Source organism: Alosa sapidissima, chromosome 22 (assembly GCF_018492685.1).
Source record: "Alosa sapidissima isolate fAloSap1 chromosome 22, fAloSap1.pri, whole genome shotgun sequence".
NCBI lineage: Eukaryota > Metazoa > Chordata > Actinopteri > Clupeiformes > Clupeidae > Alosa > Alosa sapidissima.
In genome coordinates, this window is record NC_055978.1 from 1,640,632 (window position 1) to 1,657,789 (window position 17,158).

The 17,158-nt window shown below is 38.2% G+C and overlaps 1 protein-coding gene across 3 annotated transcripts in view; it reads left to right on the forward strand.

The window, feature by feature from the left end:
* Positions 1-17,158, forward strand: part of scyl2 (SCY1 like pseudokinase 2) — an 84,145-nt gene that overhangs the window by 51,012 nt on the left and 15,975 nt on the right. For 2 of the 3 annotated variants that reach the window (XM_042077938.1, XM_042077939.1), the window contains 4 exons: positions 2,038-2,138; positions 9,096-9,174; positions 9,394-9,471; positions 15,286-15,405. In XM_042077938.1, coding sequence (XP_041933872.1) covers positions 2,038-2,138; positions 9,096-9,174; positions 9,394-9,471; positions 15,286-15,405 — 378 coding nt within the window. The remainder of the gene's footprint in view (positions 1-2,037; positions 2,139-9,095; positions 9,175-9,393; positions 9,472-15,285; positions 15,406-17,158) is intronic. The other variant, XM_042077941.1, reaches the window with a different exon arrangement.

Consider the following 17,158-nt stretch of genomic DNA (forward strand, 5'->3'; position numbering starts at 1 on the left):
ATACTTATTGGACCTGGAAAGAAGATTTTTGAAATTCTGGCTGCTAAACACACTATTTTAATGCAGTTTGGGAGGGACAGAAACCTTTAGCCTACAGAACAAGCAGCTCTGGCTCATGTGACGTGTGCATTGGCTACCTTACAGTATACATTATTTCAATTCAGAGTGTTAAAATATTCAAAGATTCAAAGAGGGCCCATAAGTAACAGGGGCGAGGAAAAACTCCCAAGAATTGGAGATTTATATATATATATATATATATATAAACCTCGAGCAGATTCACGACTCAAGGGCCTGACCCATCTGCCTAGGGCGAATGGAGATGCAGAACACTAATTCATTTCTTTGCGCAACAGCCCATGTTCTGCGTTCACTCCAGCAAGACGAGTGAAATAAATGTTCTTAAAGCTGTTTCATTACCAGGCTATTTGCTACGATATTTACCTGCTATGTCTTCTGTTTTCATGGACAGTTACAAGAATCCATGTCTTTCGTTATATCGTTGCTTCTAACCTACCCACGTTATCTCCAGAGTTTTTCAGTTTGTCAATCAGTTTCAGCTTCTCCTCTAGCTCCTCTACACCCGTTGGGATTTATTATGATTTTGTTACACTTTAGAAGAGAAGACAAAGGGGGCCTCGCTCCACCTGCACCGATGTCATTGTAGAGCAGTGCGATGTGCTCAATAGATCTCTGAATTTCGCCTACAGAAAAGCTGCCATCTTTGAGATCCGGTATCTAGTGATTTTTCCTATGGGAAAATAACATGGGGATTTTTGAATTATCGCACCTGTTAAACTCTGGCGGGGACAATGAAGTCTGAAATGCAGACATTTTGCTCAACACACTTTTGTCCTCTGCCTTCGAGTGGGTACTGTGATCTTCGGTACATTAAGACGGCAAACTTAGATATTTGCTACCCCAGAGCTAACTTGCAATGCAACTTGACATAGGTAGTTAGCTTCAATTAACACCTGGATCTCCTTACAATATATGGACAAAGATTGCGTTTTGGTTCTTTTTTGTAGGCAAACTTTAGAGGTTTATTATTTGGTCGGCTGGCTCCAGAGTAATGATGCCACGAATACGGACATGGCCGTTTATTATTATTATTATTATTATTATTATTATTATTATTATTAGGAGGCCCCTCATTGGTCGAGGCCACTGGGTGCCATTATCAAGTTGCTCAGATTGCTTACAAGACAATTTCTTGACTGCCCTTTCAAACAATACCTCATCACCAACATACTAAACCTTTGCTGTCCCCAGGGGTTGATCTTGGGGCCTTTTATTATGTTAATATAATAATAAAATAACAATATACTCACCGTTGCAAGTCCATATCACTTTGAATAAAAACATCAGCTAAATGTCATCGAAATCGAAGGGTTACCGGTTCGATTCCCGACCGGTAGGAAAAAATGTGGGCGGGGGAAGTGGTTGAGCACTGCTCTCCCATGCCAACATCTGTTGCTGAAGTGCACTTGAGCAAGGCACCTAACCTCTTACTGCTCCCCAAGCGCCACTTTAGCAGGCAGCTCACTGCTCCGGGTTAGTGTGTGCTTCACCTCACTGTGTGTTCACTGTGTGCTTCACCTCACTGTGTGTTCACTGTGCTCTGAGTGTTTTACTAATTCACAGATGAGATAAATGCAGAAACCAAATTTCTCTCACAGGATCAAAAGAGTATCTATACTTATACTTACTTAACTTTAACACCCACATTTTCTTAGCACTCTCACCTAATGACTACGGTCCCCTTGAATCTGTTTGACAATGCACTGAACAAACTAGAGTCTGCATGCAAAATGGTTGCAAGGCTAACTGAGGTGGTTGAAGGTGTCTAGTAATAATATTCTTAGTTCAATGGAGAGAGACTCAGAAATGGAGAGCCTTAAGGCCAATTTGTTATTGTTATCACCATCTTTACCTTTTTCAGCCTGTTCTTGTTGTTTAATATGTTCATTTTTAAAATGTTTTGATGAGCTAATGTGTGTTACTGTGCTGTAAATAAAATTGCCTTGCCCCTTTCAGTTCAACTCATTCATGGCAGTGATCAAGGATATGCTGGGCAAAATGGAGATCGAACACAAGACCAAACTGGAACAGCTCCATGTGATGCAGGAACAACAGAGGTGCCAGTCATTTTTATATATCTATATATAAATACTGTTGTAATTATTCTTATTTTTATTTTTTGATCAGTAGTGTAATTATAATTTAATTTTTACACAAATGTATTTGTTTGCACCGAATGACCATGTTGGAGTAATGACTAGAGGTGTGAAGAGATCTTGCAATATTACAACCAGCATGACTGACGAAGCTGACGAAATTAGCGTAGAAGATGCCCCCACCACTTTTAAAAAAAAAAAAATGTGTAGCAGCATTTTGGGTATCTGCTGGAAACAAAAATGCCACGTAATTACACTGTTAGAACCCGCTATGATTTAATGTGCTGCCACTGAGCTTATTTCAGTCTTGCACCACTGACATCAAAATTAGCAAGATTTATGGATCTGTGTAGAATGTACGCAGCCTTATACCCTCACACAAATGGATCTCCATTGATACTACAGTATAGCTCACCTAATCAGTGCAAATGGCTCACACTTGGTGACTAGCAGTTTTGGTCAAGTTACTTTTAAAAAGTAAATAGTTACAGTGACTTCTTCCAAAAAGTAACTAAAATTAGTTAATCAGTTACAAATTATAAAAGTAACTAGAAAATGTAATTCCAGGGAATTACCATTGCATGTTTATGCAAAAAAGCTGCTGTTTATAACATTATATTACTTACTGTATAATTATTCAGATTACATAGACTTACAGTATTCTTGAAAACCACTTACTTGGTTAGATGTTAGCTTAGAGTATATGACCGTCAGTAAACATAAATTGTTAATTCAATATTGATCAACATTCTTTGTTTTAATACAGAATACACTAATGAACACTTAACAACCAATGTAAGCTTGAAGTAAAAAAAAAAACACAGTTGTTGAAACCAATTTTAAAGTTACCCAATAATGATTAGGGAGAAACCAGATGTCTACTGAATTTGCATTCTTACAGAACGTGATAATGCCAATCATATTATCCTAAGACAGATCTATTTATCAGTGGTAATTCTGAACTGGAGATTGAAGATTTAGCCCTTCAGATGATCAGTTTTAGACAGAACTTAGGTTAGAATCTTAATTTTCACACAGCACAGCTCAGGTCTAAAAACAGGTCTAACAGCACAGCTAAGTTTCACAGATGTCACAGCACAGGTATGATTCAAATGTATGCATGCTTCATATAGTTGTCAGCATAGTCCTCCTGTAACAATATAATACTCAGAATGTCTCAGTGTAGATCTCAGATCTACGTCTCAGTATAGTTCAAAGGTATGTGGAGATATGTTGAGATATGGTCACATGTTTTTTAAGAATGAATGTAAGTGTTAATGCCAGCGACGTATGGTTGGCAGGATGTGCACACACAGGCATATGCGTAATGTAATACATGGTCATCACCACACTGGTCTGGAACCTAAAAGACAAAAGCAAACAAGTTAGAGTTATATTAAAAACAAGGAATGTGTACAATTGTTCAATACAACTTAGATATTTAAGTGAGGTTGTTGCACCATAAATCTGTAATGGTAGTTAAATATACTAGCCTATAGTATTTCATTGCATTGCATTGGAAGCTTGATTTGTGTGCCAGGCTACGCTTTAATTTATAGGCCAGAATAATGCAGAAATGAGTAACGTTAGCCTAGGCCAAGTAAACATACTCTGTAGCCTATGTTGACAACACAAACGTTATACCTCAACTTCTGTAGTGTGTTTTAACAATACTTTGGTCATATGGTCCGTTTCCACAGGTGTATTTAATCAAGAGCCAGATAGTATCCGTACAATATGATGCGTACTTTATCTGGTTCACGTTAGTTAAAACGCTGCTGGTTAGTGAGCAAATGTAACGTTAACGTCAGTGCTTAGCTGGGAGCAACGTTAGGTTTGATTGTCGTTAGCTAACGTTATCGAAACCTACAGCTAACCGGTCACTTTAAAGTTGACGACATATTAACGTTGATTAGGTGGGTTTCCTTACATAATAAATATCAAAGGATAGGGTAAGTGCTAACGTTAACTATTCCCCTAACGTTAGAACTACTGTAACGTTATTAGTTCTTAGTTTGGCTATTTAAGTGTGCTTGCAAAGCAGCACACTTATTGTTCTTCTTAAGTTTTATTATTATTATTATTATTATTATTATTATTATTATTATTATTATTATTATTATTTTTCCCGTCTCCCTAATTTTTTGTCAGCCCTAGCGCCTAGGCCCTTTGAGACAGAGACACCGTTCCAACTTTAAAACGTCCGGTCAGTACCGGTGTAAGTTGGTCGCGAAGATGACGTCAGGTGGGCGTGTCGTTCGTCCGCCATATTGGATTGAACAGAAAGTGAAACTACATTTTCACAGGTCACAAATTTGGTCCGAACGCCACGAAACTTGACGTACATTATCCTTGGACCAAGCCTCACAAAAGTTACCAGAAGGATTTTTGATTTTCGAAAGCGTTTGCCCGTCACAGCCAAACGAAATCGGCGGCGAAGCTCCGAAACAGGAAGTCGTCCATATCTCAGGAACACTGTCACATATCGATACCAAATTTTGTATATGAACTGGGGACTCCAGTGTGAGGGTGCATAAGCTAAAAAAAAAAAAAGAAATATTCTAAAAGTTTCCATCATTTGGCAAACCACCCATCCATTTTTGGTAACTATCACCTTTCACATTTGCAGTTGTACTGCTATCACAATGCCTTCCAAGTATGCACAATCTCTCTGGGGAGCCACAATGTCTCTAGGCAGCCTTGCCCAATCATGAAATCCTTGCTCTGCCATGGGATAGTATGGACTTATGAACTGAAATAGCAAGGAGAACAGTAGCTATATATTGCTTACATAATAGAGTTGTTTTCACATTGACGGTATTCAAATAAAAAATGTCCTTATTGTTAAATGTCATGATGGGAGAGTATTATTAAAAATGTTACAAGTATGCAAATTCATATATTTACGGGAAATTAGGTTTTACTGGGTTGTTTTGTTGTAAAGACATGCAAGGCATTCTGGGCCGTGTAATAGACAAACAGTGGTCGGCAGCGTTAACTTGATTTCCTGTATTAATATGAATAGGTGTTTCTGTAAACCTAGAAACAATAAACAGCTATTTCTGTTACAAAAACGAGCTGGTAATCGCTCGTTGAAGAGGGAACTATGATAAAAAGATTGTTTTCCTAAAAGCATGGAGTTGACGAAAGAATAAACAAGCAATGTCACGTTAATGTTAAATAGCCTACCTATCTGAACGCTAGGTGGCAACGTTGTATTACATTTCACTAGTGTAGCCTACTTGAAATACGGTGTGAGATTCACAAGTAAGGAAGGTGCAAATATTATGTAATTTATCATGGGAAATTATTGGAAATGTTATTTCTTGTTTATTCTTGCAAACCACACACATCCATTCGGAATCACACGTCGCCACATGTCGCCTAGCAACACAGCCTTCAGAGCAAAGATTCTAGAACAGGGCTTCAGAGAGACACGTTTTGAGTTTGTGGCCAAGAACCTAAAATATCGGTTTCGGCGAAATGAAAGTAAGCGTTTTATACAGTTAACGTTACAGACATAATGAGTCATGTTGTAGTGGTCAACATAAATGTGCCCCTACTGTTATTAGAATGCTAAGCGGAGAAGCATGCTAAGCAGAGATTTAGTATCATTCATTTCTTGTGTGGCTAGCTGAGGAGATGTATGTTGCTAATTGGGATTTATGTTGTTTAGCGTAATGCCATGGTCATTTGATATGAGATGCTTGCACTCGTAACTTCATCACGTGTAACTTTAGGACTGCTATTTTTTTTACTAACAGTAATTCACGAAGCACTTTAGCCCTAAAAGTACAGTAGCACCTACGTCTGTGACAGCTTAAGGGAACTTGCATTGTAGGCATAACTAAGGGATGCAATAACACCACCAACAACCAAAACTAGCCTACTCATTGTCAACATGTACATGAAATGTAACGTTTTATGTGAATCAAATTAAAATGTTTTCTTTTTGCAAACGTAGGCATAGGCTTATGGTGACAGATTAATTTAATGATGCTGCTGTGTGAATCACGGTAAGCGTGCAGGAAGTGGCCACTTCTTAATGGGACCCACTGTATGGAAGTGGGCTAAGTAAAATAGAGATGTTTTAAATAAGATAAGGTTAATCAGAATTCTACTATATGCTCGCTTGACAACGGCAGAGATAGAACTGGCCTTTGGCCATAGCAACCATCCATTTAGAACGACTGGCCTTCATAGCAACCAAAGATCTGAGCTGTGTTGCAATGTGAGGCAAAGTATAGAACGGTGATGAAACATACAGAGACAGGTCAAGAAATATAGTGCAATGTAGACAGTAGTATACAGTTGATTTACAGACGGTGGTTTAGAGTAATATGAAGTATTCCTTTATTCTGAGGGAGGCTACATCAATAGGCTCTCAAAACAACCCCAGGCTCACAAAACAATCCCAAACAGACATAAGGTCTTTATAGAGCAAATCCATATAGATTATTTGTCAAATAAACCAGTAAAACAGAATTAGGGGATGGAATATATAACATTCACACTCATAGCTCATATTTTTTTTTTAAATAAATCAGTGAAAAAGTATCCTGACAAACAAGCAGCTTTTTAATGCCTTGGTCATATTTCATAATTTCAATTCCTCTGTAGGTTACCTGATAGCCCAGTTTGAGAGGCGGAAGACGCGTGACATTATTTATTTTTTGCAGCGTCACGTCATAACGCTAAAAGTTGCCGCCACGGCGATCAATGTTAGCTCTATGGGAATTGATTGCTCTTTTATCGTAAATATCTCAAAAAGTATAAAGTTCACAAATGTGAAAAAACATAGGACAAATCTCTGTTACAAGACCTTTGTAGTGGTTCAGTGGTTTTAGAGCCTTTAAACGTCAAATTTGGTCAGAAGAAGAATAATAATATTAAGAAGAACAGTGATAATAGTCCATTGCATTTACATGCAATGAAACTAGTTACTTCAGAAAGTACTAGTTTCAAGTACATTTTTAAATGCTCAAATGTGACCCCACCTCCACCCCTCTTTAACGGAACTTAAAATACATGTGCATGTTCAATTATTTAAGATAAATCTGAATATTATAATGAAATGGACACTTAATACAATACATTATTAACAGAAACAATGTACACCAATCTAAACTATTTTAATGTTGCTGTGGGACAAAGTGAAACAATTGCCTCAAATTGAATGCCTTGTATGTAGATATTATGTTTAGGCCCTATATAGTGGATCGATACAAATAACACAATATATGTTTTGGAACTTTTGATTTCTCAAATGACTATTTAGTTCGAAAACGTCTTTCTAGGGCTACCCCTCCTCTGACCCTCTCCCTCTGACCGATGTTTTGGCAACTAGTGCCCTAATCTGGGTACCCAGAAGTTCGCATCATGCTGAACGAGAACTAGTGCCCTGAATGAGTCCAACTCAACCGTAGATAACAGCATATCCTCCACTACATAGGCTTCCTGGCTACCAGTTTGTTCAGTTCGGTCCGAGACAAAACATATGGTGGGGCCTTAAAATCAAGCTTCAGTTGCTTAGGTTTTGTGGCACTGTCTCCTTCTCCTTGGTCTTGGCCACTAATTTCGTGGAAGCATGCGACGTTGAAAGATGTTTGAGTAGCCTAAGTTTGAATTGGGCTACTTGACACCGACGTGGATAGGCACTTTTGCCCAGGGCATAATGTGCATTTCATGATTAGGCTACATTTGTTCCTTTAATTTCTTGGAGGGGAAAGTAATGGCTATACTTCCATTTAGAGAAAGCTACTTTTGGTTTATTTGGGCTCGCCATAGCCTACCTGTTTTTCGTTGACTGACTGACTTGCTTGTGTTGTTCGTTGTGTGTCCGACTGTGTGCTTTCGAACAACCGCCCAACTCTACCTCTGATTGGCTTACTATGAAATTTTACTCAACCTCAGCCAATCATCAGCATTTATGCGCTTGTCTCGTGCCCACTGCCCACTAACCAAGGAAGAACAGCTAAAAGGGTCTTTGCCTCAGCTCAGAGATCTTGGTCTGATGAAAAAAAAACAGCTTCAATTATAGTAATGTGCCGCATTTTTGGCAGTAACAGTACCGGCGTTATTAAAATGGCAAGAGTAATCAATTAGATTACTCGTTACTGAAAATGTAACGCCATTAGTAACGCTGTTATTTATAACGCCATTATTCCCATCACTGGTGGCTAGTGTGGCTTCACCTGTGTGTGAGCTGAGCGAAAAGTAAACATGAAACATGAATGCGGCGCTCTGTGGAGGGACGTCTAACTTAAAGGACCCACACCACTTTTACAAGGGTCTATAGTCTTTTGGTGACTTGGCTGATTTTAGTGACCAGGGAGCGATAACGTGGAGGCAGTGAGACATTTCAATTTGAAATAGCCTGCTATTACATATTTTGATATTCATTATTATTTACTTTTAGGCTTAGACAAAGCAGAATTGAAAATAAAACCGGTGTTCTAATTCATTGCATTTTTATGCTAGCCTAATCAGTACTGGAAAGTAAACACATGTAAATACTCATACTCGGTTTGAATATAAATGGTATTGGTGCATCACTATTCAAAACGAAGGCGGTTGCAGGCCTATCCAAGATCTGCTAAACAGATATATCTGTTTAGGCTTCCCTTCTGTATGATTACACCAAGCCTTATAGCTTGCAAGTATGATTGTCTAGTAACCATCAATCTAAAGTTTGCTTTTACATGGCTTAGGATATGTCAAGCACTGTCTACCGTCACATTAAAATCAATACAACGCAACTTCAGCCGGAAATAGAAAACAGTATTTCTGAATACTGAGGTGTCATGGCGACTGTTGTTGACTGGTGAATGTCGTGGATCTGGAACAAACATGCGTGCTTTGATTCATGCTCTGTGTAGGAAAATGTTTGTACTCAAAATTAATCACATTTCTTTTTAGGAGCCTCAATATCTCAAGCCAGATGAACCAGTCAGCGGAGTCCAACAGTGCATCCAATACCACAAATCAAGTGAGAGAGGTAAGTATAGTTAGTGTATAGTCATTTTAATCATAGTGTCATATTGTAAGTAAAAAAACAATGTAAAATGCAACTATTGTACATTTTCGAGAAATTGCTAACTGTGACGGGCAGATCACAGATCAAGTCCTGCCTCTCTTATTTACTGTTGCTATATCTGTCAAGCATTGCATAATCTTCTGTAGTTTTCAGGATATTAAGAATCTCTTTCATCATTAGATTGATGACCTATTTGGTGGCAATTCTGTCAATGGCAGAGAAGTGAACTCCTCCCAAAATATACCACAGGTCTCCAGAGTGAGTAGTTTTACTGTGTGATGACTCAACTGTTATCAAGTTTGAAAGTAAGATTTATTTGTCACATGCATAATTGTGTACTATATCAGTGAAATGGGGTTGCGACAAATGTCAATAAAGAGAAACAAAAATCTATCTATCTATCTATCTATCTAGGTATGAATAATAGTAATAAAAAGTGAATGAAAGCATTGATTGGAAGTTAGTGTTCATGGTCCATATGGCCTGAAGTAAGAAGTTACTTTTCAAGGGCCCAGTATACTTGATATAGTGGTCACTACATGAGCCAGTGTGACGTCAAAATGATTTTGATCCCACTGCAGGGATTAAAGTATTCCGGCACGTGCCGGATTTCCGGCGTTCAGCGTTTGGCTGCGAAAAAAAAAAAAAAAATCTTATATTTTAAAAAAGGCTTTCGATATCATCCCCATCGCTTTCGAGTGTATGTGTAACAGAGGTCATAATTTGTCCGCCGCTCACGGGCCCTCAAACCCGCCACCTCGACACACACTGGCAAAGTGGCTCCACTGAGCTAAAAGCCCAGGCTCCCAACTCAGCGGTTAGAGGCGTTCTTAAGGTTAGGGCTGTGAGGATTTACACGGGCAACTAGCACGCTAGCACAGACCGCTTCCGTTACATATGCGTTCGTCTGCCAATGCCAATCAGAAGTAGAATGGGGCGGGTCTGGGGAAAACATGCTTCAATCGAGTCCTATGTTTTCACTATTGCTCTGCGTAGATGCCCGAGTAGAGAGACGTCACATCGAAGGAGAGTAAGATGAGTAGTTTCATGAATCCTGGGGAAGATGCCCTTCTAGTTGATAAAAGATTAAAAAATAAATGGCGCTCGGCATGGATAGAAGAGATAGGGAAGGACAGTAAGCCTTTTAGTAGCTGGTGTAAAAAGTTGAGAGAACCGCACTCTGTGCTCGAGAAAGCTAGTATATACAACTAGCGGCAAAAAAGTGCTTCCACGACATTAATCAGACCCTGCTCACAGAGCAGCTGTTCGTGCTCTCTCACACACAACGCGTTTACCGGGAGCTACAACCACAGCTGATGTACCGGCATCAATAACTGACCGTGTGTGTGACTTGAAAATACGCATGTGCGCATTCATCGCAGAGCATGGTCTGTCTTTCAAGCTCTTCCAACCCCTGGTGAATTTATGCAAAAAAAAAATATCTGAAGACAAAATTGCTTTGACTAAGCCGAGGGGTGTCCAAACTACGGCCCGCCACGCACTGTAATCCGGCCTGCCGAGCATTTACTCCAATTAAACTCGACATCTTTTTTTTTTTTTTTTTTTTATATATATATTTTTTTTTACCTTTTTATGCCTTTAATGATAGTGACAGTGGAGAGTGACAGGAAGCGAATGGGAGAGAGAGCAGGGGTGGGATCCGGAAAGGACCACGGGGCGGGAATCGAACCCGGGTCGCCGACGTACAGTGCAGGTGCCCCAGCCAGTTGCGCCACAGTTGGGGCGGGACATCCAAACAGTATTCTAATGTTAGCGTTAAGATACTGCTTGATTGCATAACTTAGTTTAGTCCCCTCAATGTACTAAGTTATGTTGTGATAAGACCTTAGCAGAGTTCAACAGTTGTTAATGTTTTATTAAATGCACATGCAGAGGAGGGTCAGCGGGCTCGTTACGAGAGAGGGCGGGGCAAGGAAAGGCTGCGTACATAAAAAGCGCAGCTCAATGAAATGATTTTGTCTTATCTTTAATTTAAATAGTACAACATAGAGCATTAATGTGTGGCGGCCGGTTTTGATTTCGTGGTGTCCCGCCACAGATTAGTCAATGTATGGGAAACACTGTCTTTGATGGCGTAGAGCAGAGGTTCCCAAACTGTGAGGCGCGCCTCCCCTGGGGGGCGCCAAATAATTTGAGGGGAGGCGCGGAAGGTTGATTCAAAAAAGAAGGGAAAACGTTTATTTCATGTTAGAACTATCTATGTTTTTTTTTTTCAAGGATTATGTAATTGTCAACATTATAAAAAATAAATAAATCATAGAAGAGATGTATACTAAATCTTTGGGATAGTGGTATATAGGGATCAATAAGTATTATTGATCCCTATCCTGAGTGAGAATGTATTGTGCCAAACTTCATAACGTAATTTAGCAACAGTGCCGCCAGCCGAGCTAGCTGCAAGTTAGGCTACCAGTGAACAGTAACTTGCAGCTCCAAGCGGATTTGTACGCAGCCTTACAACACTGTTTACAGCTCTTTGAGTCACGGTAAAATGTAAAAAGTTTTAAAAAAAATTTGGTAGGCTACATAGCTAATTTAGATAAACTTATGGTAAGGTCTAGGTTCAGCAATGTTATGTGCTAGGGGTGTAAAGATTAACCGATACGTATTCCCATACATCTACTGCAACTTAAGCACGTGACAACTCGCACTCGGTCGTTTGTTTTACAGTTTTTACTCTTGTTTTTCAAAATCCAGCGCTAAATTAAACACTAAACAGCAACGATAGTCTGTAGAGTATAGCCTTACGTTTTGATGAAGGGATTTCCTTAATGTTAAATAATAATTTGGCCCTTGCTAAAACGATGCACAAATTATTAGCCAATTATTTTGTTCATATATCACTCAGACTTGTGGCATTATAGGTTTCTGCATTAGGTCTACCGTTGGAACAAAATAAACCCAGAGAGTTCATTGATATGTAGGCCTATTTTATTCTTGTAGGCTATACGAGAAAAGGCCAAGAGTGTCTTAAGCACTGTTTTATTTTATTTCGGTATTGTCTTACCTCAACAAGGCTACAGCTCCATGAAAACAATCTAGGCAGGTCAATATAGGGTTCAACGTCAAAAAAATTGATACAAAAGGTTTTTTTATGGATTCTGGTACTGTTGGACATGCTAAATAACATACTAAAAATCTAGTAAAATCTGACCTTGGGAAAGGGGTCATTTTCAAAATGGCTGTCAACAGGTTAGAATGGCTATATTTCAATTACTATTCAGCCTACAGGGGTGAAATTGATATCAAATGATGGTCAAATTAAACAAGAATAGGATTTTAAATGTTAAAATTGAAAATGTTTCAATGCTCTACCTTTTTCAGCCATAAATCAATAAAATCAATGCGTTTTAATACAGAGCAAATGCAATACAGGATTATTAACCATCTCCATGGCATGGAGGAAGATAAGACATGTCTTAACTGGTGTTATATCTCATCTAGAGGTTATATGCTTTTAGAAAATATATGGTTTGGGGTGTTTAATCTGTTTTGCCTGGACAATATAGGCTAAAATGTATCCCCTTTACACTAGATTCGCCTATACAGAATAGAGGGCAATGCATTGTTCATGGCATGGAGGAAGATGGGACATGTCTTAACTGGTGTTATATCTCATCTGCAGGTTATATGCTTTCAGAAAATATGTAGTTTAGGGTGTTTGATTTGTTTTCCCTGGACTGTACATGCCAAAATGTATCTGCTTTACACTAGATTCAATACAGAATAGAGGGCAATGTATTGTTCATGGCATGGAGGAAGATGGGACATGTCTTAACTGGTGTTATATCTCATCTGCAGGTTAAATGCTTTCAGAAAATATATAGTTTAGGATGTTTAATCTGTTTTCCCTGGACAAAAGAGGTCAACAGGTATCCGCTTTACACTAGATTCGCCTATACATTATAGAGGGCTTTGTATTGTGCATTCACGGAGGAAGATGGGACATGTTTTAAATTGTGCTATATTTTATCTACAGATTATATGCTTTCAGAAAATACATATTTTAGAGTGTTTAGTTTGTTTTTCCTGGACTGTACATGCCAACATATATTCCCTTTACACTAGATTCGCCTATACAGAATAGAGGGCAATGTACATGCCAGCATATGTTATATGTTAATGTTATATTTTATGTACAGGGTATATGCTTTTACAATATGTAGAGTAGAGTTTGCGAGTAAGTGGCTGTTTTATGACTTTAATGAACCATGACCCATGTACTGTATAGGCATGCATTGTATATTTGTGTAGATCAATAATTGTTGGCATCTATCATTAGGGGGGAGCTAATTAAACTGAATCTTAAACTATATGCATTTAGATCAGAAATAATTATTATCATTATTCATCATCCTCTGACTCCTCTGAAAGGAACTTGTGTGGATTGTCACATTGTTCATTTTGACACGTTCCAACATGAAAGAGTATTTGATTGAGGTTGATTCCATTCCATTCGGTAATCAGTATCTGAAAGCTAAACTGAGGGAGCGGTACGGGAATGACATATGTTTCACAGAAGGGAAAGGTTTTGAAGGCATGGTGACACTGAGAGAGAAAACATCATGCATCCTCAGGTCCTACTATAAGAACACTAAAAAAGGTGGAGATGAAGAGTCATCAGTGACCTCTTAATCTGATAAAACATGAAAAACACTTTCCTAGGCTGAATAATGCTTCAGATATAGCCAAAATTAGCTTCTGGTGGCCATCTTGAAAATGACAAGTCTTTGAAAATGATGAACTGATACTTTAGTCTGACGTATATGAATCAGTGACCTCTAAATCTGATTAAACACGAAAAACACTTTCCTAGGCTGAATAATGCGTCAGATATAGCCAAAATTAGCTTCTGGTGGCCATCTTGGACGTCGTCTTGAAAATTATAAGTCTTTGAAAATTATGAACTGATACTTTAGTGTGACATATATGAATCAGTGACCTCTAAATCTGATTAAACACGAAAAACACTTTCCTAGGCTGAATAATGCTTCAGATATCCCAAATTAGCTTCTGGTGGCCATCTTGGACGCCATCTTGAAAATGACCCCTTTACTGGGGTCAGATTTTACTAGATTTTTAATATGTTATTAAGTACATCTAAAGGTATCATAATCAGTTTGAGGTTAGGTGTTTTTTTTTTTTTTTTCATATATTGACCCGCCTAATCAGATATAACTCTATAAAGTCTATAAAAAAAAAATTGTATTTGGCTGCTGTGTTTGACTGAAATGTAGACTATTCTTTTTTGCATTTCAATACAGTATATGAAACAAACCTCAGTTTAGATAATCATATTCACACATTTTTTTGCCTACTGTAATTGACAACCATGACCATGATAACTGATAATATAAAATTAATGTGCACCTTGAGCAAATGATAAAAAATCTTTCAGAATGCTTTCCATTCTTGAATTGCATCGAATCGCATCGAATCGTACTGAATCGTTTTTTATGAACATGTATCTTTTCTTGTATCGAATCGTGCCCATGTATCTAGATGCAAATCGTATCGTCTTTTACATGAGAGATTCACACCCCTATTATGTGCCCAAAGAATGAGATCAGCTGCATATACTGAATGACCAGGTTATTCCATCAATGGATTTTTTTTCTTCCCTGATGGCACGGGCATATTCCAATATGACAGTGCCAGGATTCATTGGGCTCAAATTGTGAAAGAGTGGTTCAGGGAGCATGAGACATCATTTTCACCACAGAGTTCAGACCTTAACCCCATTGAGAATCTTTGGGATATGCTGGAGAAGACTTTGCACAGTGGTCTGAATCTCCGGTCATCAATACAAGATCTTGGCGAAAAATGAATGCAACGCTGGACGGAAATAAATGTTGTGACAATGAAATATTAGAGTGTGTGACCATTTTTTTGGCCAGGCAGTGTTTATATATATATATATATATATATATATATATATATATATATATATATGAAGGCTTAAAGCTCTAAAATATTCTTTCAAAAAAGAAATGTCCTAATTTGAATTTGGTATTCATTGTCCTCATCATATGTCTTGTTCTGGTCTTATAGGTGTCACTCACACTTGAGGAGAAACAGAGATTAGCCAAGGAACAGGAACAAGCATCCAAACTGAGGAACCAGCAACCCCTTCAACCACAGAGTGTAAAACCCGCTACAACCATCACACAGGTAGTTCAGATATTCTACGTAACTATGGCCTTTAGCAACATAATTAGTTTTCCATATTTTTATAAGTGTGCTTGCTGAAAGTAGCACACTATTGTTCTTCTTAGGTTGCTCCTAGACCTTTTAAGATATCGCCACCGGTCCAACTCTTGTCGTTCTACCGGCATATTGGATTTAATTGAAAGCGAAACTAAACTTTCACAGGTCACAAATTTTGTCTGATCTTAATGAAACGTGACCTACAGGATTCAGACCATACGTCACAAAAGTTACCAGAAGGATGTTTGATTTTGAAAAACGTTCGCCTGTCAGAGCTAATCGAAATCAGTGAAATAGGAAGTAAGGTCAAATCTCAGCAAAATCTCAGTAAAAATTTTAGGTATCAAAACCAAACTTGGTACATAGACTCAGGACTTGATCGTGAGGACGCACACAAAATGTGGTGCCCTATGACCTTTAGGGGATGCTGCAACTACCAAAAATGTGTTTCGGCGTTTGGGACGTGTGTCAATGCACGTGACTTTTGATCCCTATTTCCTGATGTCAAAAAATAAGATGCTGTTCTACAATGCATCACTGCTTTACATTGTCCCTTCCATGCCTTGCCACGGTCATCAATTCAATGTCCTGCCATGGGTTAGTGCGGGCTCACAGAGACCATTGACTAGAAAAACATTGGATATATATAGCTGACATAACAACAATTTTCACAGTCATGGTGTTTAACTCTCACTTATAATTATTGTTTAATTGTCATGATGGGAGAGTAACAATGAAAATGTTACAAGTACACAAGTATGCACATTCTTATAATTACAGAAAGTTATATATTATTGTGTTGTTTTGTGGTTTTTAAAGACATGCAAGGCATTCTGTATAAGTATAGTATATATACTCTTTTGATCCCGTGAGGGAAATTTGGTCTCTGCATTTATCCCAATCAATTAGTGAAACACACTCAGCACACAGTGAACACACAGTGAGGTGAAGCACACACTCATCCCGGCGCAGTGGGCTGCCTGCAACAACAGCGCCGCTCGGGGAGCAGTGAGGGGTTAGGTTTACCGATGTCGATATCTCTGTATAGAAAACACATTTTTATGATAATGAAATAGAGCTATTTTCCAAAACACATTTTTTGAAATAACATTTCAATATCCTACCTTAGAACACCAGAGGATTACAATATAATATATAATATAATATATCTGTATTATTTTATATCCTGATATAAAAGAGAGAATGCTGAATGTCTGGTATTTACAACAGCACACTTTATGCAGATTAGCCTATAACATAGGCCTACTTTTTATATTACAACTCTACCTCTTTAATTCAGCTGTCTGGTTGAAGCCTGGACATATTGTAAACAAAGTAGTATAGTTGGCTAGCTTATCATAGTCTACTGATTTGGACTGTTCAGTTTCCCCATGTGTGTTTAAGTTTCAAGGTAATACTTGTTCTCCTTGGTACAGGCACTTTTGGGAAACATTGGTGTTGAGATGATCAGTCAACTTGAATGCAAGAGTTTTAAACAAATACAGTACCCTCCAGAATTATTGCCACCCCATGCTAAAGTTGACTAAAATCTAGTATAAAAAATGATCTGTGATTTATTGTAATCTCATAATGAAAACAAATAGGAAAAATCCAACGTTGAAGGGAAGCAAATTTGGCACCCCTGCTTATAATACCTTCTTAAGCCCCCCTTTTCCAATAAAACAACTTGTAATATTCACCTATGATACCCCATAGA